We start from the raw sequence: 25,958 nt of genomic DNA on the forward strand, positions 1-25,958 counted from the left end.
TTTGCAGGTTTCTAAACTTTATGTACATGATATCCCACTATCACATCCTTTTGCAGCATGGTTTTTAGGCTCAACATTATGTTTTGTTCCACACTGTGTTGTGGAGATTTATCTCTGTTGATTTATGCAGCTTGAGTTTATTCACTTTGATCTGTGTGCCCCGTGCATAAACATGCCACAATCTATTTCCATAGTCTTTCGGCGAACATTTAGATTCTTTTCAATATATTACCAACAACATTGTGAATTGATATTCTTTTATATGTCTCCAATGTAGATTTCTCTACGGTATACACCTAGAATTAGGCACATTTTCAACTTTGTCAAATATGGCCAAATGCTTTCCACAGTAGCGTTACCAATTAACTTTTCCTCACTGTGGAACGAGAGTTCTCGTTGCTCTCTGTTCTCTCATTGCTCTCAACACTCGGTGTGGTCAGATTTTTTTTAAACTTTTGCCAACCTGATAGACATAAAATAAAATCTCTTGGTTATAATTTGTATTTTTCTGAAGTATTTTCTTTTCATAGAAAAAGAAATTTGTTTTAAAAGATAGAAATACGAATTGCTATGTTAATTTTTTGAATATTGATAAATTTTGATGGTACAACTTAGAAAAATACCACTGAGGAATTATTCTCTGCTTTTTACCCCATAATGAGACAGGAGTTTTGATAGAAGGTGGTTCTGCAAAGAGGGAGGGAGAAGGCCAGTAATATGTTGTGAGTTACAAAGCAAGCCACGGGTCACATGAATTGTCTCTTTCGATTGGCAGAGGTCTTGGTAGGGGAATCTTTGGTTTAGGAGAAAAGTCAAGTCTGACAAAAAGATGGGGTTGCAACTTGTCAGCTGTACTGTTAGAAAGAAAAGGTCGTGACATGCATTTTCCACTGGCAGGCTGTCACAATTATCATTTGTAAATAGACAAAATATGAATACCAAAGATCTAAATATTACACAGGCTGTTGAGGAGTGATAAAATCTGGAACCGGACACTGAGCTTCCCAAGTGAACAGACCATCTGTTGAATTAGAGACGTGACTAAGCTTCTGCCTTGATAGGGTCTATTTTTTTTCTATACACTGATCTCAGCAATGTATTATTTCATTAGCTTTTATTTTTATACCATAGTACACAAAATAGTCTGTAATAATAACTGAGTCAGATTTCTGGATGAAAATATAGTTTTTAGTAACATTCCTCTTTTGGAATAATTACTAAAATTCTTTCCTCCATATTATTACTCTTAATGGGTTACTGAAATCACATTTTAATTTCCAAACATAATTTTCATCTTAAGTGCTTAATACTTCGACATGCTAATCTCCTTTCACAGGAGATACTTCTTGTAACAGTTGTGATGGATGGGTGGTCCAGATTTTTTTTCCCTGAATAAATGAAGAAATTGACTCAAGGTAGAGGGTGATGGTTGCATAATAAATCATTTGCAAAGCTAGGATTAAAAATGATGCCTTTTAACTCTTGCTCCCGTCTGGTACTTCACTCATGAGAGTAATTCCTGAAAGTTTTGTCAATATGTAGTTGACTGGCAATAACTCATAATTTAGCTCAAGTTACCAGATGGGCTAAGATTTGGGGGAGAAATTGAAGAGGAAATTTTCTCTGACTAACCCCTAATGACTTTGCACTATTTTCATCATCTTTCTTGGTATTTTGCACCATGTACATCATGTACACCAGTACATGATGATGGGGCCCCAAATTGGCAGCTACCCCTTTATAAATGGTGAAGGGAGAATAGCACCTCAGTTTCTCCTCATCACTGCGTGCTGGTGGCAAACACCGTCATCCTCCCCACCCCTTAAAGGATCAGTCACTGGACTGTGGGTCACTGTCACTGATGCTCCTGTGCTGGGTTGGGGGAAACACACTAGGACACACTAAAGAAAAGCTCTTGGTGCCTGACAGGTGTGATTTCTCTCTCTGCATAGGAAAAGCTGTACCTCCTCCAATACATTTATTTATTTTTATTTTATTTTATGGACACCATGGACTGGGTAAATGATCACATTTCTGTAGTTCCTTGGGTTGCTTAGTGTATCCAGATCCGAATGTGTGGCCAACCTCATATAACACACAGACCTTTGGTGCACATTATGGCGGTGGCTTCATTTTTTCCTATCCATGTTTGCTCTCATTCTGATTTCCTCATTACTTTGCTTTTTCCCATTATAGAGTGTGTACTTTAATAAGCCTCCTCAAATCCTTCTAGAATGAAATTCCCTTCTCCGAGCAGTGTCTTAGACAAGTTTTGCTGAGGGATTCCCACAAGCAGCAGTGCACAAACACCGGGTGCTTGCTGTATTACCACATTTAAGCCATGTTAATAAGGTGACAGTGTATGAGTAAGTTTTAGTACATCAAGACTTGAAACCACAATGTTTTCTTATGTAAGAATTTTCCTCCTTTGGGAGTGGGAGGACAACATATTTCCAGTTCCAGGTGGCTTTTCAGCTGAGAATATGTGAAATCGTGGATTAAGGTGGTGTTTCCCAAAGTGTGCCCCATGGAATATTCAATCCCAGGATATTATCCAGTATTGCCTTAAAGAGCAGGAAGAAAAAGAAAAAAAAAAAAAAAGGAAAGAAAAAACTATTCTGTGTATCACATTGTGGAAATATGGAATTAACCAAAGTTATTCAGATTTTTTACTGGAAAGCTTCTCAAGAGTCTTTAATATGCAAATATATTCTGGCTTTCCCAAAAGGGGAGATAGAGTTTTTGTTTCCTAAACTCATTTGGCCCCAGAGTCTGGTTTATGAAAATCCCTTATGCTCCTCCACTCTGCATTCCCTAAACCCCAACTCACATTGCAGATCACAGTAATAGGGGAGGAAAGAGCAGGCTTTGTGAGTTAACTACTGCGATGCCTGGGTGATGTGCGGTGCAGGTAACCGTCAGCACAGAGCTGCCCTCACGCATCAGAACAGCCCATGCAGTGGCACTGGAGGAAGTCCCACTCCTCCAGCTGCTCCTCCTTGGCTGGATGCTACCTATGTTGCTGGATCTGTGGAGGAGGACAGTGTCTCAGGGGTCCTGAGCAGTGGCTCTGAGCGGTGGCACCAGCACCAGGACTTTCTCATATGACAAATCAGCATAGTCATACATACTCCCAGTGTATGTGTGCCCAGCTTCATTCAGCCCTGCGCAGAAGCTAAAAAACATTTTCCTAGTTAGCCACATCAAGGAGAATTAGGAGACTACGTTTTAGAGGGAGAATGTCCTATACAATGAAATGAGGACCCGGGGTTCATTTTTCTTTCAGATTTAGAGGAGAACAAATAGCTGCCAGGATTCTGTTTGCAAATGGCCATAGCAGGGAGATTTTTTTAAAACGCAATTATAAATCTTTGTTACTAGAAGACAAGTTTCAGAAAAGCAAAATATTGTTTACTGTTAGGCTCATCTAACAAGACTAATAGACCCCATTCACCCAAGGTGAGACATAGACTTCAGCATTCCTGGTTAAATGGAAATATTTTGAATCGTATGAATGAGATTCTTATTTTTAAACTACCCCAGATTTAGTCCATAAGGGAGTCTATTATCTGCCATGTTTGTGTTACTGTTATGTCTCTTAAGCTTGAATGAAAACATTTTGTTTTAAATTTAAATAGATCGGGTCATGGCCTTTTGAACTCATCACCCAGCTAGGTCTCCTTAACATTCGGAAAGGAGGGAGGAACATTCCATTCAGGATACTCAGCAAGGGAGGGTTATGGAGCCCTCTGGGATAACCATAATTCAGGTGTGTATACTTAAGGATCAAAGAGACAACAACCAAAGAGACAGCAAGTTCTCGAATACAGACTGCTTTCTAAAAAATCCTCTTCTCTTAAAAAATAATAATAGTAACAAGACAAAGACATAAAGAAAGCAGGAATATTTCCTCACTTCCTCTCACCTATAGTTTCATAGCCAGAGTCCTAAAATTATCTGTACAGGGACACTCTTTGTACCTTTCAAAAATCTGTCTGGCTGTGGTACTTGGCAGCAACTTTGAGTGATGAGAATGTGGAAAGATTCCAGCCTTGTAGGACACCATCCCAAATGACCCAAGGTTTGTTTTTGTTCTCTGTGGTTATAGCTGTTGACCACATGCAGATGCCAACCTTCTCAGTATAAGACCTTCTTACTTGCTGCTTTCAGCATTAGGCATCTTGCCTCAGCCCTCACCATCAGCTACAGTCTGCCCTTTTGTCCATGGATTTGAACTTGGAAAAGAACCTGTCCTGTGAAGCAAGACTTGCCTGGGGAGAATTAGGGAGAATGCGTCACGGCACCACACCCACTGAGCACACAGTAATTTAAGCACTACACCAGTGGATACAGGTACATATTATGAATTACTAGGGAGAGGAACACTTCATGCAATACTCCTAACCATTCATTGGCTCAAGACCTGAGATGGGAGACCAAGCAGAGAAGCAAAGCCTCAGCCACTGAGTGGAAAATAAAACAAGTGATGCAACAGCAGCCTGATGAGCAGTGGTAACTCATGGCTGTACAGGGCCTCTCGTCGTCAGTGTTCATAGGACCTTACACAAACCTTATCTAATTGATCTTCCCTGTGCCCTGTGAGGTGGCGAGGCCCATTATCCTCAATTTGGTAGATGTGGAAATAGAGACCTTGGTTAATTTACCCCTGGTGATTCAGTGATTCAACAGTAAAACCAGAAGTATACCTGTTTTTCCAACTCTTAGTCTGTTTCCTTCGCAATACTGAAGCTTAGCTGAACAAAATGTGTTTTCATTATTGTCATCTGTCATGTAGTTCTAGATCCATCTCTGGCATTTTCATACTCATGTAACCTTGACCAAATTGCTCGATCTCTGTGAGGTTCTCTTCAAATGGTATAACACTTGCCCTTCCTATCCTATGGGATTGGCATGGGGCTTGTATGAAATGATGTCTGTTAAATTCCTTCAGAAACCATGAAGGTTTATTTTTAACCAATGTTTTACTATTTGTAAAACACATTTTTATACATAATATTTCTGGCAGCTCAAGAAAACAAATATAAACATTTTTATATATAATATTTCTGAGAGTTCAAGAAAACAAATGACTTCTGGATGCATTTTATTTAATAAAAGTGTGATGAGCTTAAAAACCAGATCCTCTCTCTCTCTCTCTCTCTCTCTCTCGCACGCCTCCCCTCTCCATAATAATCCAGAGTAATATTTTTTTAAAGTTAAGATGAGACATTTCTTTTTAAATAGAGGACTGAACCTTACTTAATTCCTTACTCAGTGCCAAGCACACAATACCTTTTGGTAAATATTTATCAAACAGATGATGGATGGATTCACTTTGTGGATAATAAATCCAGTGGTTGCTATTATGGATGTCAATGTGTATTAGTGAGATTTTTCAGAAAATCAAGACCTAAAGGACCTACAACAATAAATATTATTGGTTTTATTAATCAGTTGAGTCTATTTTTACAAGGCCCATGATTATAATGCAATATTATCTATTGAACTTACTATATCCATTGAACTTACTATAACATTGGGGTAAAGTTTGAAACTTTGTCCCACAAATAATAAGAAAGATGTATATTATGTTAAATTCCTAAATCATGCAGTCTTCCTAGGACCCTTCCTCCAGGGGTTCATACCTCCATTCATTTATTCATATACATAAAAATTGTTTACAATGTGCTAAGCCTTGTGCTAAGAACTATGTAAATATTTTTCATTCTTTCAAATAGCTTATTCTTTATCCGATCTCTCAAAAAACTGTAATTTTACTAAGTTATTGTTTCTATTTGAAGGTTCAAAGTCATATCAGTTTTTAACCCTTGTCTAAGGTCACTCTCGGGCACACAGGTGTAGAAGCCCTCATTCTAGGCACTGAAATCTGGAAGCGCTCGTGTATTTGATTTTACCTGGTGGTGGGTGGCAGAACAGGACAACTCTCCTCAGTAAATAGACTGATCCTCCAAATGGGTATAATCTTATGAAATACTTGGAAAGGCCCAGTTGATGTCATTTACATTTTTAACTGTATCTTTTAAAATGTAATTGAGAACAAAATGTGCTCAAGAAGAACAGCTACAAGAAAATGTGCCACAAGACGAATAATAAAAGCTTAGTTTATAAATTATTGCAAATATACTTCTGAGATTCATTTCCTTACCCATAACTTTTTAAATTCATATTGAGGTATTTGATTATTTTCAGGTGATGTTTTTGGGTATGCTTGTCTCATTTTGTACTCTTGTCATGGCATTAAATTCTTGTCGTCGTATTTAATAAGGAGACATCATTTGAATATCAGGCCTGATGCTCATTCTGCCAATGTGACCCTGTATCTAAAAAGTTAAGAAACATGTAATCCTTCAGATGAGTAATTCTATATTCTTAAAAAGTCCGATTTTCCTTCCAAGATTTATCATTCACACCTTCACTGGGGTAAAGACTAAATTCCTATCACCTGCAAACACAAAAATACCATCTAGGTTGGGTTCTGACCTGTTTTGAGAAAAACACAAAGAAACAGTGGAAATTCTCCAATTTTACCATTGCTATAATAGCTGCAAATGTTATCAAAGCAGCCTACAGAATACTTCCTAAGCCTAACAATGTCAAATGGAAGTAGCTTCATTCCCCAAAAGAGTGTGACATTTCTTTGTCCAATAATGAAATAAATAGAAAATAGCACTTCTCTAGACAGTGCCAGTGAGCAGCGTGCTCCTGAATTTATTATGGAACTGGGCAAAACTCTTTTTGTGGTGGTGAAAGAGACAAAGTAGTGACGGAGGATGTTGGGAGAGAGCTACATCCTTGGCTGTATCAGTGAGTAAAGGTGGGGAGGGGGAAGGACGGAGAATGGGGAGTAGCAGTAGAAAAAGAGAAAAGAGGAATTGGAATTTGAGTAAAAAGAGGAAGTGGTGAGTGGAAAGAAAAGAAAAAAGATTAAGAAATAGAGGAAAAAGGATACTAAGCAGATTAGATGCAGTGAGGGAAGAGGAAAAGAAGGATGGGAGAGAAAGTGAAACCAGGAGATGAGCGCAGCAGGGGAGGTGGCAGATGAATGTAAGAAAGATTATCCTCCCAGGGGTCAGCAAACTACAGCCCACGTGCCAAATCCAACCTACTGCCTGTTTTTGTAAATGAAGTTTTATTGGAATACAACCAGGCCCATTGACGTACATTACATGTCCAAGGCTGCTTTCACACTACAATTGCAGAATTGAGTAATTGTGTTGGAGATGGTATGACCCACAAACTTAAAATATTTACTATCTGACTCTTATAAAAGGTTTTCAGTCTAATCAAGTGGTTCTCAAACTTTGATGTGCATCAGAATTACCTAGAGGACTTGTTAAAACACAGATTGCTGGCTGGGTGTGGTGGCTCACATCTGTAATCCTAGCAACCTGGGAGGCCAAGGTGGGAGGATTGTTTGAGGTCAGGAGTTCAAGACTGGCCTGAGTAACATAGCGAGACCCCATCTCTACAAAAAATAGAAAAATTAGTGGTGCGGTGGCACAAGCCTGTAGTCCCAGCTACTTGGGAGGCTGAGGCAGGAGGATCGTTTGAGCCCAGGAGTTTGAGGCTTCAGTGAGCTATGATGACACCAATACACTCTAGCCGGGATGACAGAGCAAGACTCTGTCTCAAAAGAAAGAAAGAAAGAAAGAGAGAGAGAGAGAGAGAGAGAGAGAAAGGGAGGGAGGGGGGGAGGGAAAGAAAGAGGAAAAAGAAACACACAGAGATTGCTGAACCCCATCCCCAGAGTTTCTGATTGAGGAAATCTGGGATGGGATCTGAAAATTTCATTTCCAGTAAGTTCCTAGGTAATGCGGATGCTGTTGGTCCTGGGACCACACTTTGAGAATCACTGTTCTCATCTTTCCATTATGTCACGCTAATATTGTTCTGAATAAGGACTTTTGCGTAGAAAGGGAAAGGAAAATCAAAGTTGATCCTCTTTTTAGGTAAGCATAGATGTGTCCATTGATATCACAATTATTTGCAAAGTATACATTTTTAAAAATTCTTAAAACTGAATCTTTTTATAATCCTGGTTTCATTCTTACAGCAATGAAAAATGGATTTGATTCAGTTTAAAGCTTAGTTAATTGGTGGTTTGTTGCTAAAATTGTTTTATAGTTTGGCTTCCTTCAGCTCCCTGAAACAAAGTTGGACCGTGTCAGTGTTATGATTGGACTGAGTCAATACTATGGACTGTATCCATTTAATGAGAAGCCTCTCTCCCCACCCAGAGGTGGCTGCTCACCGCCTCTGCCTGGAGCCACTGAGAAATTAAGCCATAGATGGCTTGGGATTTTGCTTAACACCCACCTTGCCCCACTCCCAGACTCTGCTAGAGTCTTCTGAATTTGACCCCATGAAATTGGCAAGTTCTTCAATAGCTTTTCTTTTGGAGATAGGCATAAATGTTGTCCTGGGTATGAGACCTTTGAGAATCATACTACCAGATACCAGAGACTTTATCCTTCTTAAACAGTGCATCCCAAGACCCTGAGATCTATTTTTTTTTTATCTGCTAGTGGTGTCATGGTTTGTGCACTCATGATCTTCTACCCGTGCCCTTAAATCTGTGCTCTGGCTGGGAACACAGACACTCAATTGTTAGGCTTAATTTTGCATTTTCTGTGCTTGCTGCATGGAGGTTTTGTGAAAGATAGAGAAATGTTTCTCATTTTTCTTTATCCTACCCTTTGAAAATACAGAGGAAACATAATTTTAGAACCTGAAAGTACCAGAAACACCTCCGGGATAGAATGAGTACAAGTTACAATTAGCAGCTCTTTAAAATGTGGGATGGTTTGCTTCCACCATGGCTCTGAATGTTTACTCTTTGCACACATAACTGAGATGGGCGGAAGACTGAAAAATCCACATTTTTCTTACAAGAAAGTGACCATAAAGTTTAATTCAGACCTGTTAGTTCTAGAGGATTTCCAGATTTTGTGAAAAGTTGAAGTGCATAAGGAAATATATTATGGACATCAAGAAAGGATGAATAATGTAAATATATGTTACATGCCTAGCTCAGTGCATGGGATACAGTAGATACTTAATAAATCCGTGTCATTGCTATTGTTGCAACAGGCCCCTTACCTTGATGAATGGACAATTGTTGGTTAAAAGATCATGGTAAAATAAACAATGCAGGCAGTCCACACTCTGCACTGGCACTGTGTTAGCTGAAACTTGTGCATCCCTGAACCAGTTCCTCATTTGCACAATCCCATTGTAACAGGTAAAATATCAGTTATCAAAAAAACTATGCAAAGCATAGACTGTCTATTCTTTCAACACCATGGGAGCTTATTTTCAAAGAAACTCTATGATGAATTTTCCTATAAAGTGAGATTATGCTCTATAGCTATCACATCAAAGAATGTTGTGGATTTTAATTCCTTCTAATTCCTCTCCAATAATTTGCAAATTGTAATCAACACCACAAAGGTAAAATTGGATATAAAGTGCCACCTCTCTTCAACTCTTCTTCCCATGACATCTTTTCCCTCCTTCCCCTCTCTTTGCGTGACCGTGCGGCTTTTCGTAAGCTTCCGCTTATTCTGCACTGCCTGACTCAGTGACACCACCACGCTGATAAGTGGCATGGAGCAGAAGGGTCACCTGGTCATCTATTGCTGTTGTCCTGCCATCTACCTTCCGTAGAGTAGGAACAAGTCCGTTTACAGACCCACACCGTGAACGAGCGTCTACAGTCAAGATCTGTACAACAGGGTAGATTACAGTTAATGGCGAACTTCCACTACAGACTTTTTAAAGGTCTTGTTGTATGCAGTTTACTGTGGCAGAATTTTGTTATAGAGGGATGATATGAAAAGCTAACAGGCAATTTGACTTCAGCTTTTAGTTTATTCAGGGAGTTACAATGCAATGAACACATTGATGGGAATTACTGTTGGTTCAGTGCACTTTTCACTGGAGTTTAATATTAGGAAAAGCACCAGTCTCTCTGGTATCAAAAAAGGGGGTTGCTTAGAAGGTACTAGTGAATAATTCGGTGAACTTGATTTCTTCTGAGTTTTCAAAACTTTCATACTGGTATTAGTTGCTGTTTTATTTTACCATGGCTGCTATGATAAATTACCACAAATGGAGTGCCTTAAAACAATACAGATATATTATTTCCCAGTTCTGGAAGTCAGAATTTCAAAACTCAGTCTTGGTGGGCTAAACATCAAAGTGTCAGCAGGGCCTCATTCCTTCTGGATGTTCCAGCGGAGACTGTTTTCTTGTCTCTTCCAAAATCTAAACACCGCTCCTCTAGACGCCGCTCACATTCCCTGGCTTTTGTCTCCTTCCTCCATCTTCACGTTAACAGAATAGCATTTTTCAATCTCTGTCTTTTTCCCTCTTTTCTTTTTCCTGGCCAACTTTCCTATTGCCCCTCTCTTTTTTTTTTTTTTTTCCCAGTTCTATCTTTATGGATATCTGTATTTAAGTTATTTGAATCAAATTTCTATTTATCATTCTCTTTGCTAGTATATTAATGCATAGCCATGTCGCTCTTACCATTTTCTTTTTTTTTTTTAACTTTTCCTCTTTCTCTTTAAAATGAAAATAAACCTGTACTAACGTTCTTTTTAACACATTCATGAGGAAATTAAGGTTTTGCTTTTTAGCCTACTGCCTATAATTTTCCTCATCGTTCCTAAACTTGCCTTTTTTGAAAGTTCATTGTCTGTATGTTCCCCCAAAGGGGGGAATCTACTGTTTAATATCAAACATAATTGTGGAAAGATTTGTGCTTCACCGCTTACGTATCTTGACTTATGTGTATGCCGTCATCGCACTTTATAAAGCAAATGTTAAAGTTTGTAAAACCCTTTACTATTATAGTTCTTGTTTTCTGTGATTAATTTTAGGGAAAATCCGTACAGTCATTCACACCATTTACTATTGGTTTTTAAATAGGAAAAAAAGTTGTGCATATAGGATAATTAAAATGTTAAATTTTGAGGAGACCAAAAATATCTCCTGGTATTTGGAAGATTCACTGCATTTATGCCTACTTTGAATACAAAAGTAGACATATACATTGTGAAAAAATAGTTAATATACAGTCAAAATGAAGAAAATAAAATGAACTATATTATTCAGGAAAAAAAGCTATCAACCAAATTTTGGTGATATAACGTTTCACATTTTTTAATATACAGATATTTACATACATCTTAAAAGATTAGGACTCTTCTGTTGATACTATTTTCTGATCCATTCTTTTTAATTAACAAGACATTATAGATACTTTCTGTATTAATTGATAGCATTTTTATTGACTGCATTGTGTTTTATCATATGGATACTCTGTGATTTATTTTTAAAACAACTTAGCAAACATACTTGCAACTACTTGTAAGCATTTCCTTAGAATAAATCCCAGGAAAAAGAATTCTTGAAGTTATAGGCATTTTAAAGTCTTTTGATACATATTAGCAGATCCAGAAAAATCAAGTTAAATAAAACACCCGCCAAGCCTACTCCTACCCAGCAGCAGTACATACTAGTTGTAGAGTTGGGGCTAGTTTGAGAAACCTAGACAGTCATGATCCACATGGTAATTTCACAAAACAGAGATACTATACTTCTTTCCCTTCCCAGGCAAATGTGTCATGGTGACACATAGTAATAGTAATTATTGTTTTTTGATTTCAGGTTACCTCGCACCTCGAAACCTTCCTAGCACTGGATTCTTCCCATTCCTGCAAACCTTGCTCTGTGACACAGACTCTAAATGCAAAGACACACCCTATGGGCCACAAGATCTGCTTCGTAGGAAAGGGATCGATGATGCACTATTTAACAACAGGTGGGGCACTTCTCAAGTGTTCAATTTTTCTGAGAGATCGAATCTTGTTTCCTTATGCGATAACCAGGAAGCCACCCCAGCTTAGGTATACAATTTTATTTTCAATGTCTGCAAATATGATGATCTAAATATGAATGAACAACGTGGGTACCAGCTGTAATCACCATGTTTATGTGAGATTGAGCATAATCTACTTTGGATAAATTACTCATATTTTGCTAAATAAGATGGGTGACCAAGCCTGCCTTCCTTTACTTCCCTCAAAGTTTCTCTGTCTCACCTCAAATTGTCTGTGACACATTGCCCTAAGGCTCAAGCACAAGCATAAGCTGTCACAAGTCAGTGTCAGGGGCATTATCTCCCGGAAGAATGACATACTTATATTACTCTATGTGGTACTTCCATATATAATAAAAATCAGGAAGTGCAAATAAGAAAATTAAGGATCTTGAAATTCAAAGTAATAAAGTTGAACATGTGCATAATTGAACAACCACCTTTAAATGAGGTTAATGCCTATCCTATTTTATGGTATGAGAAATACTTGAAGAATGAATAGGGAATCTGGAACATTTATGACCTGATTATTTACAATCTCAATTTTCCTTCCTGGGATTCTAAACTTAGAGACTCTCCGGAGCCTACCTGTCTGTAGAACTGAAAACAATATTGTAATCTTGAATCAACCATGAAATAATTCTGTTACAGATTTTTTTTTAAGTATCTCTCAAGAAAAGATTATTTATCTATAATCCGAGATACTTGGTTCCCAAACTTTAATATTAAATTCCTTGACATGTAGCATAGTTTCTCCTTTAACATCATCATAATGATTCCAGTCATCAAATAATATGGGTAATACTTTAAGAGTTTAGCAAAAACCATCAACATGTCAAGAATTGTCATGGGAAGTGACTTGGAACACACAGTTGTTGGGTTGCTAATTCACAGAGGTCTTGTGGTTTCAATAAGTTAATTAAGCTTGGTGCTTTAAACAGTCTGATGTTCATTCATTCATTTATTCAAGAAATAATGACTGAGAAACTTCTCAGGTACCATTCCAGGCACTGGAATAGAAAGGTGAATATGAAAATTTTTCTACCCTTTTGTTACTTGCATTCTAATGGAAGGGGGAGCAATAAAATGATCAAATAAATAGCATAATCACATGATAATAAATGTACCAGTAAGAAAATGAAGATGGTTAAGAGGTAGAAGTAGAATATGTAGGGATTTAACAGAGTGTCAAGAGAAGACCTCTCCTAGAAGTGACATTTGGATAGGGACCAACAAGGACAAGGAGAAACCAGCAGCAGCATGTGAACATCTGGAAAAGAGTGTTGCAGGCAAAGAAACAGCAAATGATCCCAAGGCAGGGACAAACCTAACCATTTAGAGGAGCAGAAATCAGGTAATGTAGATGGAACCCAGCAAGGGATGATGAAGTGATAGGGGATGTGTGAAAAGGATCACAGAAGACTGAGCATGTGAAGTAGATTATGAAGGAAAGGTAAAGGGATTTGTACTGTATTTTTAGCATAATGAGAGGCCATTGGAAAGTTTTAAGCAGGGAAAGGACATGACATAATATTTATGAGAATTGCACATTCTAGGCATTTACAAGCATGATCTCAATGAGCAGTAGTGTGTAATTCTGTAAGGAGACCAAAGCCAGATCGAGCCTATGCTCTCTTATGCAATCAGTGCAAAGGTGAGATGCAAGGAAGAATGGCATTCTCTCTCATTCAGTGCTGATGGTCTATGTGTCCATCACCATGTGAGTGACAAAGTAGGCATGATCTACGCTGATGTTCTAGCAAGGGAGAGAAAATACTAAATCAATGAGGATAATAGGAGATACTGTAATGCACACTGCCAGAGAGATACTGGAGCCAGACACCCTCCACACTCAGTGTAAAAGGGAGCGTTCAGCTGGGGTAACCAGGTAAATCCTCATGAAGAGGTTTACTTGAGATGGACCTTTTGTGAACCAGGCCTTAAAGGAGATATGGGAAAAATTAATATCCATCATTTACAAATTGGATTACAGTTCCACCTGGGGCTCTCTTCTGTGTACCTTTTTTTCCCCATGAAGAACTAACTATGAGGAAAATAATTAGAAATATCTAAGAAGTATGTAACTGCACTTCTCCTTAAAGGAGTATTTTTCTATTTAATATTATAGAAAACCAAACTTATGGGTTTGCATGAGATGAGACATTGAGTTGGTTTTGGAAGTAGGATTAAAGTCCAGGTTTATTTTATCATCGGTTGATTAGTCTCTAGATAGCTGATCATGTCTGCTTTATTTTGTTTGATTCTAACCTCTAGGTAGTTTGTCTAGCTTACGTTGTGTATTGCTGTATATTCGGTGTTTTCTCTAAACTACCAAGTAATTGGAGCTTCATTTAGAAAATTATGTACAATCATAAAATTGCATTAATGACATTTCCCACCATGCTATTAACTTTTATGCTTTCTATATCCACACAATGAAACTGGTGCATGCTTTACCAGGTAAACCGTTCCACTAAATTGCTTCCCTTTGGTGAGGGAATATTCACCAGCGTAGCCTCATTAAAAAACAAAACAGTCTTCTTTTTCTGTTCCGTAAGTGGGGAAAGAAATGCCACCTTTGGTCTCATCAAAAGAGACCTGCCATGTTTCCTTTAATAGAATGTTCTTCTGAAAGACACGATCACACTGCAGTCACTACTTCCTGGCCAGTCGCCAAATGTTTTGATGTGATTTTGCGTTTGGCAACAGCCTTCTGTTATTAAATTCATACTTCTTTAGGCATTAGCTTCAGGATGAGATGCTTTTAAAAAAATCCAACACTGTATTCAGCATCCACTCTAACTAGCTATTTTTCTGAAATAAATAAATAAATAAATAAAAATAAATTACATTTATGATTTTCGTGCTCATTTGCACAACAGATGATCCGACATCCCAGATCTTACCCTTTTCTTTCTTCCCTGCACTGCCTGTTAGAATCCATCGGCACGGTGGGAGCCCCTGGCTGTGTGCCATCGCTCACATAGTTGGAGGATGGCAAAGCTCGCCCCCAGAGCTCACAGGGTCCTCATTTGCAGGAGTGATTCAGCATCCCTGCAGACCTTGCGGGGGAACTGCCTCTGTGGATTCGCTCCCTGTTTCTGTTGACTCTCATCCCCGACCGCGGCTTCTAAATTGGTACCTCTGCTCCTATTGCATGGCTCCCACAGAACTTGAAAAAAGCTAATCAGATTTTATTCAAGGATAATTTTAAGTGCCAAGGCTTTTGTTTAATACTTTTTCTTTAATACAATTTTGTTTAATATTTTTATTAAATAAAATTTACTTAAATTTTTTTATTTAATAAAAAATATGAATGAGTTTAGAAATTGACCTAAAGGTATACATGGGAATATAAGGCAAGTGGAGGTAAAAAGGATATTTGTCCTCATTTGACTATAAAGATGAGATAGGATGAAGAGGTCTCATACGGTATGAATTTTTGACTAATTTATGATAATTTAGAAACCATTTTAACTAGAATTAGTGTAAAAAGAAAAGAAACTAAGAGTCTAAAAGTTTAAAAACTTTCCACTAGCTTGTGTTATTACATTTATTATTGTTACACAGGTAATTAAAAATGACATTAAAATACATTATTTAAAATATGATTACATATAATTAAAACATAAACATTGATAATTGTTAAATAAAATTTATTGAAGTAAAAAAATTTTATTTATAAAAAACAAAGTAGGAGAATGTCTTAACTGCCGTGTAGGCCAAACTGTTCATTCCCTTGGTAAGAAAGGATTGAATTTGTACACGTGCTGGAGGTGACGCAAGTCGCTGTAGATACAGAAATGAAGGAGGCACTTTCCATGCCCTATATGAACGTACAAGTCAGTGGCAAAGAGAAACAGAGAGACAAGATAACAGGTAAATTACTACACAACATAGTAAATGTGAGGAATGTTTGTTTATGTCTCACTGTGCCCAGGACATTAGACAACAAAGAGCTAGGCGGGTACCATAAGGCATTGTTTGTGCTGAGGATCAGGGATCTTACTGGTGGGTGTATTATTGGAGGGGAAATAAGTTTGTGCAGGGAGATGTCAGGAGAGTTCTCCCAGAGGCTTTTGAGAGTGTGGTCATTAAGGACAGATAAGGTGGTGGTTACCAGAATAGAGGAAGGTATATTTGAGACAAGCCATGGAGAAAAAATGCCAGACCTCAGTGAAAGAAACATAAATGGAGGAATTTGCATAGATGGGTTTGAGGAATAGGCAGATATTTTTGCTACTGACTGTGACAGAGAAATAACAAATTTCCTTACAGTGTTCCCAAATTGATCTGCCCGTTTCACAGTTAGGTAGAATATAGTCCGTACAACATCATCAGAGAGATACTGTGATATTATCTCCTTCCCCCTATTCTACATGTTCCTGTCACACATCTACCTCCTAAAACTTCTCCTCATCTGCCTGTGAGAGTGCCTTTAAACACTTTTAGAAATGTACTAGTTCAGATTATATATTATAACTCCCAAAGTCCTTCATAAGAATATTAAAAACCCTAGGAGAGGGCAACATATTAAAGAATTTCTAAATCTTAACTGGTATTGATTGTTGGATTATAGCTGGGCCACTTAGAGAAGAGAGATGTTTTGAATGTGGTCAGGCATCCATATCTGAAGCACGAATGACCCTTAAGGAATGGAGGTCAGGATGAAATACAAGAAGATAATTAAAACAATTAAAATTTTTCTGTGAATGACTTCTGCTTGGGGAGAGGCAGGAAGGACAACTGCATGGAACCACTGAGGGGGCTGCAGTGGCCATTACAGCATCCTGAGTCCTTATTTACAGTTAAAAGTCAATGAGGACTGTTGTCCCCCACTGGGATCGGAAGTGAGCTTAGAGCACAACTCACATCTTTCCAGGTGTCACTATATACTCATATAATTATAATTCTGGCAAAAAGAGAAAAAATACATATAAAAATTTTACTAACCCTTAGAGACAAAAAAGAATGTCATAATTTTCTTTCCAGGATAAGCCATCTGGCCCTTTCCTGATAGTAATTCCTTTTATAAATAGAAATTATCATGGCACACACATATACCGCTTGTACAGGTACTCTTTCCCACTCACAGGAAATACAAAGACACTTAGTAAAAGTGCATAAATTGTACCATTACGATGATATATATAAATGTGACATTTCCTGAATGTAACTGTTGGTAGACATGTCTGAAAAGAAGTAAAATCTATTCTGTGTTTAGTTTTCCTCCAAGTATGATGGAATTCTTAAATCCAAGATGTTTCCCTTATTGAATTCCACTCCGAAATAGAGTGCTATAAATGCCGCTGAGGCAGAATTTATGTCTTCAACATCTTAGAGGAGAGGTCCTTAGCCATCCCCATGACACCTTACATGTAGCTGGGTCCAATAAAAGTTAGTTGGATTATGCCAAGGACCACTTGGTGATTTGATCCAGGCTTTCTTGGTTCACCTCGAGGGTTGAATTTTCTGGAATCAGATGGTCCTATGTGCCAAATTCAGGGGACATCTAAGTTTTGCACAATGCTTTAATATACTTCTCAGAGATATGCAGCATGAGATAGAATCTATGAGACTTCCTTGGAGCTATTTAGAGCACCTGAATAGAATTTTTAAGTCTCCTGAGTTGATCCTGGGGAGTGGAAATAGGGATGCATTGAATAATTCCACTTACCTGCCATGGTCTAGTGCAGGGTTTCTCAATCTTGATTCTCAATTATTGATAACTAGACCAGACAATTCTTTGTTGTGTTGTACACTGTAGGATGCTTGGCAGCATCCCTAGTCTTTACCTACTAGATGCCAGTAGCACCTCACACACAGTTGGGTCAACCAAATATATCTCCAGACATTGGCAAATGTCCCCTAGGGGAGGGAGGCAAAATTGTCCCTAGTTGAGAACCACTGCTCTAATGGAAGTGTGAAGGAAAAATTCTAACGTGGCAGGAAACTTGAATTAAGATTATGTCTCAAGATCTTGCTCTAGAAGAAACGTAAATGATAACTGTGATCTAGGGTTCCTGTCATGTGTTCCCATGCTCCTCTGTGTGTGTCTTTACTTAGCTATTCTCATTACTGTACTATAATCCCTTGTTTTCTTGTTTGACTTGCCCATTATTTTACATCCAATAAGAACTAAATCAATGTTAGTGAGTTAATGAATGCATATGGTAAGCACAGTGTAAGATTATAACTTTGGGGCTATGGTACCATCTGTGGGTGTTTCCTCTTCCCAGGACCTTGGCAGAATCAGGTACACAACCATGGAGAACAGATCGAGGCCATTTAAAAAGATGCTTCCTTAGGTATAAGTTGTTCCAAGTGACATTCTTCATTATTAAGGATCCAATGCTTGTCATGTGCTAAACATCCTACCATCTGCCAACACAGTACACTGTAGACTTTTCTCAAGACTCTTATAGTCTAAGAAGGGGAAAATTGATCATACCTACAAACGGAAAATTCTTCTCATAAATAGAGGAAGTTCTTGAAGGTTCTGGTATTCTAAAGGGATTGTGTCCAGAACACAGATGCATAAGTATGGCCCTTCAGCTCTCTACTGATGGTGAAGTTTGTGCCTTTGCACATCCTCTTTTGGGAGTATTTTGACAAAGAGCTAATATTGGCAAGAGCCTGTGATGAAAGGGTGCAGACAGACACTCAGTACATACATCTTGTCCCATACTCACAACCACCTTGAAAGACAGGTGTTATCATTCCTAACCAGCAGATGAGGGAGACAATGGCTGAAATCTTTAAGAAAGAAACAGAGCTAAAAATTCCAAAGCTGAGTTCTAACTCTTAAGCTCTTCCTGCCACACTCCAGCAATATGGTCTCTTTTTATTTAACCAGCCATCAAATCTTATGATCCAGTACTGTACTAGATTCTGGAACATAAAGGTGAATGAGATGTGGTACCTGCTTCCAAAGATGTCATAACCTAGAATAGAAAAGTTCTGGGAATAGATACACATAAAATAAGCACATACAAAGTGGTTGTGTGAAATAACAAAAAGGGTACTGTTTCTCACTCATCACTCTAAGAAGTATGTTGTATTAGAAACTTCAGAGAAGGCTATTACTCAGTAAGACTGGCTACCTGCTTGTCCTCCTAGGGAGTTAATAGAATTATATTTGTTTGGGGGAAGTAAGCTGTACTTCAACTTACAGCTTTAATTTATCTTTTTACTCACTACTCTCTGTTGGACCTTTTTTTGTGGTTTCCATCTTAAGAGTTTAAAGAAAACAGTTTTGATATGAATGGGACTAGACACATGCCATCACCCCACACCTTGTAAAGGCAAAATAAAATTGGAGAAAATTTTCAGGAAGAGACACGGCAAAGCACACAAGATATCCCAAGCCCTCACTTCCACAAAAAGGCACACTGAGGCCACTGAAAAGGATGTGGGCAACCACAGAACCATGGGCATTTTCTGGTGAAGGAAAGGTTCTGCATCGTTCCTTTCCTGGGAGCAGTTGTTTTACTGTTGAGCAAACTCAGGACTGCTGAACCAACTGCCTGCTGGGAACGGAATGAGCTTGTCCTTCCTTGGTATTTAAATATTTGTAGGAGTAATTTGGGGGCTCTTATCTGAATGTGGGAAGATGGGTAAAGTGTCTTCTGTGGAGCAGATGGAATTTTACTTCCCCAAGTGCACACATTCTTAGTTTCTGATTGCTGCTTCTTTCTTTTTTTCTTTTTTCTTTCTCCATTACCATTTACTATTCAGTCTGTTATCCCTTGCTCCTTCATTGCTCATTTTCATCTTTGTCATTCTCCTTTTGGTTTTTGTTGCTGTCCTTAGTCCTTAAAATTTTTATGAAGGCAGTTTTTCCCTTTATATTCAAAATATGTTGATATTCAATAGTCTTTCTTGTAGTATTTCAAGCTGAACTAAAAAAATGGTGAGGAAAAGAAAAGTAAACACGACTTTCTCAAACTTTCTAAAACTTCTTTTTGAGAGAAGGGAAAAGGTTCAGGTCAGTTCTTATTTTCATCTGAACAGTTTTCCCATCCAAATAGTCAGCATAAGGAATGTAAAAAGATTTAGGGGAATACAGTCAGGGTTATGAATAATTCAAATATACATTAAGAATGCAGAACTTTGGAGCAACCAGTACATTTTATGGAGAATATTGGAAAAACACTAGGGAATGGAAACAAATATATCCTCTTTTTCTTCTTCCAATTATAAATCACAAAGTACTCTGGAACTAGGATTTGGATCTTATTTCTAAAATAGAAATCAAATTGAACCACAATGGTAAGCAGAATTTCTTGCTTTTCCATTACCTCTTTATATCCATTTTATGTCTCTTTAATTAAGCTTCTTTATATACAACTTAACCAAGTTTTTGGAATTCTGAAAATTATTTGCAACCAGACAATTTGGAATGATTTCATTTTTAAAATATATGCATTTATTTTAGGCACTTATGGGTACATCCAGTTTTCAAGAAAATGTGATTATCTCTGTTTTAATAATAAACTAAACAGGAGACAAATTTTTAAAAAAGAAGATCACTAAATTGTGGGAAGGTCTAATAATGTTTCATTCCAAAAGTTAATGTGATCCTGTCGTGCAGGGATTCCTGGCACCATAGTGTGGTTATTACTGCATTGACACATTCAATACAATTGAAAATTTGTTTTAATACCATTCCTTTCGTACCTAGGGCCACTGGTAATGACACCAGCCACAGTTCCCGGCACATACTGGATACTAAATAAATGTTTGTTCTTTTTTTTTCTTCCTTGAATCTGTCTTGCAAGTATTCAACTTTGAAAATCTTCAAAATGTCATCTATAATTTAATATAGAAAAGGTGTTTTTCTTTTAATGTTGACAAATAAGCAGACCTTTGTTTCAATCCCCAAAGCACTCTTGGACTTTCATTTATTTTGAATCTATCAACTTTTTAAAAGAAAGGAAAATCATAAATCTTTCAATATTTGGCCCTAATGTCTTTTTAATTTCCTTTCTACATCATTAAAATAAAAAATAACTATATTAAACCTCATCTAGGCCATTTTCTCTGCATAAAAATATACCTTGTAGGAGACCTTATATATTCATTAGTGTATGGTTAGGTGAATTCTTCCATTAAAATTCTAGAAAGTATATTAAAAAATTCGAGGGTCCTCAGAAGAGCCCTGGAATCTGCCACATAATACATTGCTGTAACTAACTAAAGTTAATGTGGGAGAAGTTATAGAGCTCTTGGTTTTTTTTCTCTAGTGAAATTCTGAGAAAGTCGCCCAACTTGGAAGACAGCAATTTATCACTCCAGAGCACCCAAGCTCCAGAAAGAAGGCATGCCTCACTGGGTAAGCTATTCTCTTCTGCAGAGTTTAGAAGAAGCCTTTTGGAACAGTAAAGGTCTGATCTTTAAAAGGTTTACACTTTAAACTTTTCAAACAAAGATGGAATGCTTAGAATATCCCTAAGAGATCTAAATGTTCCTCACGGCTGCCTGAGAATGGTGGTACAATTGTGGAAAGTTGTCGAGAATAATTAGAAATTAAGTTCTCTCTGAAATACCCTCTAGGAGCAAACACCTGGATGTTGAGAATTGCACTGTTTCCTAGAACTGATTCTGGACTGCAGTTGTCTGCAATTAGATGATGCTGGGTGGTTAGAAAGACCATTAATAAAAATTATTGGAATGAGTCTCAGAGATTTGTCCAGACTTTCCATTTTATAGATGAGAAATATGAGGCCCCACAGGTTAGGTACTTTGTCTGTAGTCATGTAGCAGAGCTGGTATCAGAAGGTCTCCTAGGCCAATACTCCAGCTATACACTGCTGCTTCTCGCTTAACACTCAGAGTCACATTCTTCAGTGTGATTGTGTACTTGTTTCACATGTAGGCCAGTAGCTCTCAAACTTTCAGGTACAGGGAATCCTCCTGAGTTGCTCTCCAAAAACAGCACAGGTCTTTGAGCCTCATGCCCAGGTGATTCTGTTGCAGGTGGACTTGAGAAACGCTGATTAGAAGCCACAAATTGGGATTAAAGTCTTTAAACAGCAGGGCTGTTTTACATTCATTTGACAAATATTTGTTCCATGCCTGCTATTGTGTAGGCACTGTCCTGAGGACGGGGGATATGTTTGTGGACAAAACAAGATTCCTTCATGTTGGAATGTGATTGGTGCTCTGGATAAAAAGGGAGTATCTGTAAAACTGCCAGAGAATATTTGATATTCTATGATATTAAATAACATTCCAATACAAGTTGATGGACCAAGTTAAAAAGAAGTCTTGTGTTAATGGAGTAGGAACGTGGTGGTGAATGGTTTTGAGGAGTTAATGTTCTGTTGTGAATGATCTGTGGGTGTCCGGCTGAGTAGGTTAAAGCATAGTAGAAATAAGGTCATAATGTCATGGTCCAGTAACCTTTGCTTTGCCTGCTAGCCACAGCTTATTTTTTCTCACCCTGGCCAGTCATCTCACAAATGTGTTGTCTTGGTCAAGGAATCAGATAGCAAATTCTTTAGTCCCATGGGCACTAAAATAAAACCTAGGGCCTATTGATGATGGGTTACTAGTATCTTTGAATGTTGAGATTCTTTGCTGTGAGGATAACAGAGTACTTTTGTCCAAAACTTATAAAATCAACATACTGGCTTAATGAATGTCCACACTACAGATAGGAATGTACTCTTCTAGATAATTCTCCAAGCTCAGAAATCTTTGCCACATCATAAATAGTACTAGATGAGACCACTTTGGGAATTACTTAATTAGTGTATATTGTAGTCTGAGGCTAATTGCTTTATCCCATTCATTTGATCTGAAATATCATCCAGAAACCACTTTGGGGAGGAGAGAATTTATGATCCTAAGCAGATTTCAGCATCTCAATTGGATATATTTTTTAAAAGATCATTATCACCAGATGTGCATTGGCAGATCCTTTGAACAGATGTTGGGTATGATGGATCTGCGAAGCCAGTGGAGGCACCTCGAATCCTCTAGGCCTGCACAGAAATGATTCGGTTTATTGGGCAATAATACTGGTGATGAAGTTTAATGACACAAACTGGAATGAAAGCAAATGATATCTAAATGATTGGAAAAAAACCAAGAGCAGACTAAAACCATCACAATTTTATATGAAAAGAAAGACCCATGGAATTTGTCATTTTTTCAGTATGAAACTTTCATGGAAGAAGCATATTTGAGCACATTTTTGCTGTGGGATATATAAGGTCACAAGTGATGTTTATGGATTCTTATGAGATCCTGCCCATTTTGACGTGTGTGCTTGGAATGCTAATCTGTTCTTTCTTCTACTACAGCCGCGGTATTTCCCAGCCCCAGTTCTGATTTGGAAAGTATTGGAAGAGATACTTTCAATGGCAGTCAAGTGCTTGCACGAATCCTTGGTTTGGAAGAGGTAACTTCATTCAGTATTGTTATGGATAGATAATAAAAAGCAGTTGAAAAAATACCTTTTAAGTAGATACTTCTAAGTCAATAGAAGTATCTCCCCAATAGGAAGAGATTTGGAGCACCTTTCCTATTTAGAGTAGTATCGCAGGTGTAGTCTTTTCTTAGGAGCTCTTCAATAAACAGCTTAATTTTAAGACATTCTAAATTCCTTAAGGTCTTGAGTATTTACTTCCTTGTTAAGTCCCTTAATTGAACTTAAGGTTTTTATTTGGTAAGAAATAGGGTGGCATTATATGTAATCTTTTAATTTTCTGAAGCAGGGAAGAAAACAAGACCAAATGAAGCTATAACACTCTCCGAACTTGCTGCCTCATCCATATTAATCACATCCTTGGAAAAATTAGAGCTATGGAAAATATTATCTCAAAGTAGGAAAATCATTTTCCTTAGCATATTGTAGAGAGCTTATCTATGGATTTCTCTGTTTCCTAATGATCATCCAATTTAGGATTTCTCAGATTGCGAGATAATAAACATAATTTATCTCAGAGGTATGAACTGACAGCGTGGGAGCTAAGTGTGTGTGTGTGTGTGTGTGTGTGTGTGCATGTACAGAGATTTTAAGAAATTTAATTTGAATACCTTTAGGCAGAACAGGTGCTTTTTGTAACTACAGTGCCCACCTCTCCTTATTGTCTTTAATACAGCCAGATTCATACATTTAAGTTATTTGACTGGTCCCATTGGCATTTGAGTCCTGTTTTATATGCTCTTCAGAAATAAAGAAGAGATAATTTTCAACATTTTGCCTTATAGAGACTATTTTCTTCCTCTCTTTATCTCTCCCTCCCTTGCTCTCTTGTTCTCTCCCTCCCTTCCCTATCACATCCACACACACATACCTGTATTTTTAATAATTTACCCATGTTTTACATAGTAGACATTTCTTCCATCTGAATCATCAGACATGTCTCTGACATTTATTCACAGTCTAGTAACCGTAACCACTACTTCTGAATATGTCTTTGTTAGTTACCACTGAATTACCATTCTGTATAACTGAAGCATCTGAATAAATTGGATTATATATATAAGCCAAAGAACAACAAAAAATGGACACCACGAAAAGGTACCATATTCATCAAGGCAACTCTGACCGTGCTGGCTGAAATAGAAGGCTTTCCCATTCAGGCCAGTCTAGACGTTGAAAGCCTAGTATAAATAATATTGGAGGTCACTAAGGCTCCCTGTCTGGCATAGAAGTCCCCCAATACGCCTAGTTAATTCCAGTCTAAGCTTCCTCCAATAAGGCCAGTGTGAAAACTCAAGAAAGTTATTCTATTCCATTCTATTGCTTCCATATTGGTTCCTAGAAGCAGACAGTCTTGCATTGGATCAAATAAATTCTTTAATGCCTAGAACAGCAATGCTACTCTAAAAAATACCACTTTATTGTATTGAAACTCCCAAGTTCTTTTTCTCACATGGAATAAAATTTTAGATGTTTGTGAGGCAGCACACAGAGCCATATATCTAGGGGAGATAAGCCAAAAATGAATTTTCTATGTATAGATACATATTTTTAGAGAAGTTGAAGTAGGGAAGGGATGTAAAAATTAGGATGATATATTGATGCCTGTGTCAGCACTCTCTCTGATTCCTCTTCCTTTCTCTTTACTGCTTTCTGCAACCCTTGCAAGAACGAGTAGAGAAATCATTTTGGGGTGAGTTTATGTGTAATGTTAGAAAAGAGATATGGATGAATGACTAGAAGATCTAGCACTTATAGTACATCCTAGATAAGTGGGTCTTGTCTTGTTCCATTACATTTAGAAGTTGAGTCCCTAGAAGGCAGAGTGTAGATTTTGTGACATAAACTTAAGGGGAGGATGAAGTCAGCTTCCCCTCACAGGGTTATGAGAATTCAGTATTAAGAGGGACCCTTTAGGTATGACAACAAAATATAATCGACTCTGTAAATACTCAAACAACTTAATAATGGTAAATGCACTCAATATTATAGGTGAATTAAAATAGTGCTACATCTGTGAATGGTTTGCACTATAAAATATATAGGGTGATTATAATGATTTCCAATTATTGATTTTAGTAATTATACTTGCTTTTATGTACTTTTGCTTGTGTTTTTCTTTTTTCTTTCTATATATAAGACTTAAATGGAAGAATTGCTTTGCTAGTGAAACATAATCCATGTTTGTCCACATCTGTAAATAAACACTGTTGGTCCTTTGCCCTTGAAGCTCCTTCTTTTGGAAGTCTTTCAAAGATCACAACCAGCTTCTCATGATGTGTTACAAAGGGTTAGGACACCTGAGTTTCTGCTGCCCAAAGTCCAGAAAAAAATGAATAAGATTTTTTTGCATGAAGATTTTTATCAGAAAAGGCCTGGTCCATTTAGGTTTTCTGGTCAGAAACAGAGTTCAGTTAAACAAATCATATGTAAATCATTGAAATAATAACAAGGACAAGAATTTACCACATTCCCACATTCCTTCTGCAAGTTCTTATCAGTAAATTCAATGCATTTTATGGTTATTTTAATAGTTGCTATAATGGAGGACTTTAAAATGGCTATTGTGAAGACAGGTCAGTTTCCTTGAAGACTAGACTATTTTAACATCTACATTTA

The 25,958-nt window shown here is 37.5% G+C and overlaps 1 protein-coding gene across 1 annotated transcript in view; it reads left to right on the forward strand.

Moving 5' to 3' along the window:
- ABCA12 (ATP binding cassette subfamily A member 12) overlaps window positions 1-25,958 on the forward strand; it is a 165,658-nt gene that overhangs the window by 39,108 nt on the left and 100,592 nt on the right. Inside the window, exons 3-5 of the mRNA XM_069467475.1 lie at window positions 11,695-11,848; window positions 21,151-21,239; window positions 23,215-23,312. Coding sequence (XP_069323576.1) covers window positions 11,695-11,848; window positions 21,151-21,239; window positions 23,215-23,312 — 341 coding nt within the window. The remainder of the gene's footprint in view (window positions 1-11,694; window positions 11,849-21,150; window positions 21,240-23,214; window positions 23,313-25,958) is intronic.

Source organism: Eulemur rufifrons, chromosome 1 (genome assembly GCF_041146395.1).
Source record: "Eulemur rufifrons isolate Redbay chromosome 1, OSU_ERuf_1, whole genome shotgun sequence".
NCBI lineage: Eukaryota > Metazoa > Chordata > Mammalia > Primates > Lemuridae > Eulemur > Eulemur rufifrons.